General features: G+C 40.9%; 1 protein-coding gene across 1 annotated transcript in view; it reads left to right on the top strand.

Annotated features, from left to right (window-relative positions):
• The window catches only part of LOC101850467, a gene marked incomplete in the record, with an annotated part of 31,779 nt that overhangs the window by 8,044 nt on the left and 22,596 nt on the right, over positions 1-1,139 (top strand). Inside the window, 1 exon segment of the mRNA XM_013080507.2 lies at positions 919-1,007. Within this exon segment, the coding sequence (XP_012935961.1) occupies positions 919-1,007 (89 nt within the window).

Genomic DNA, 1,139 nt, shown 5'->3' with positions numbered 1-1,139 from the left:
TCCTTATCTCCCCTTCTTCTTTTTTATGTTCGTTACTCTCTTGTAACACCTCTAATCTTCTGGCGCTCACATGACCTTATGCAGTTGCGAGTGCCATAAAACCTCTACTAAAAATACACTAAACAGCATTTGTGTGCCACCATGGTGAAATCAGGTGCTCGTGGAAAAGATGAAATCGCAGAAATCGACAGTTTTCCACCCTTTGGCCAATTTTTATCGATTTTTGTTAGGGGCAGTTTTTGTTCCTTTGTGGTTGGGTTTTTCTTTTTGTTGTTGGTGGGTTTTTTTAAATGTTGTTGTTGTTGTTGTTGTTGTTGTTGTTGTTGTTGTTGTTGTTGTTGTTTGCTCAACTCCAGTTTTGAAGCCATCAAACATTGACGGCCATTTTCTGACCAATTTTACCTCTGACACTTGGCGTACTGGTAGGCCTACCCCACTTCCTTCAATAATAAGTATCTCCAGTTCTTGTCAAGATGAATAAGTAGTGGGTGGTTGGCGGGTGCTCTGGTGTGGTTTGCTCCTTCTTTCCTATCAAACATGTATCGTCCTTATTTCCCCTCCTTCTTTTTGTGTTTGTTACTCTCTTGTAGTACCTCTAATCTTCTGGCGCTCATATGACCTTATGCCGTTGCGAGCGCCGTAAAACCTCTACTTTAAAAAAAAAAAAGATGAATGAGTAGGCCTATTTTTTCATCAAAAGCAAGACAAATGAACGAGCTCTAGGATGATACTAATAACTCCACGTCCAAAAAATGACAACTGCCTGATTCCACCGAGTCGTGATACTTGTCCGTGGTTTCTTGGTTACTTTGGCTTCACTTATTCACGATGTTGGTTCTTTTTCACTACCAACTTCGGGTAAAACACCGTATAATGTACCGGGTATGCACTTCACTAATTCAGTGTGCTTTGTTTCAGTTCTGACAACAGAAGACCAACACCGTGTGGTTTATGGCTGTGAAAATACGAACTTCAAATTTTCATGGGATTACGCCCAGAACTGCACGGTAAGACACGTTAGATTCACGTCATGACACTACCAGAAACTACAGTACAGCCACAGTATACGTAGGCGCTTCCCTGTCTTTCTCTACTAAGGTATCGAATAAAAAAAGGGAGGGAATACAAATAAAAAGAGG

This window comes from Aplysia californica, unplaced genomic scaffold (genome assembly GCF_000002075.1).
Source record: "Aplysia californica isolate F4 #8 unplaced genomic scaffold, AplCal3.0 scaffold00089, whole genome shotgun sequence".
NCBI lineage: Eukaryota > Metazoa > Mollusca > Gastropoda > Aplysiida > Aplysiidae > Aplysia > Aplysia californica.
This window is presented reverse-complemented; position numbering and strand designations above follow the sequence as displayed.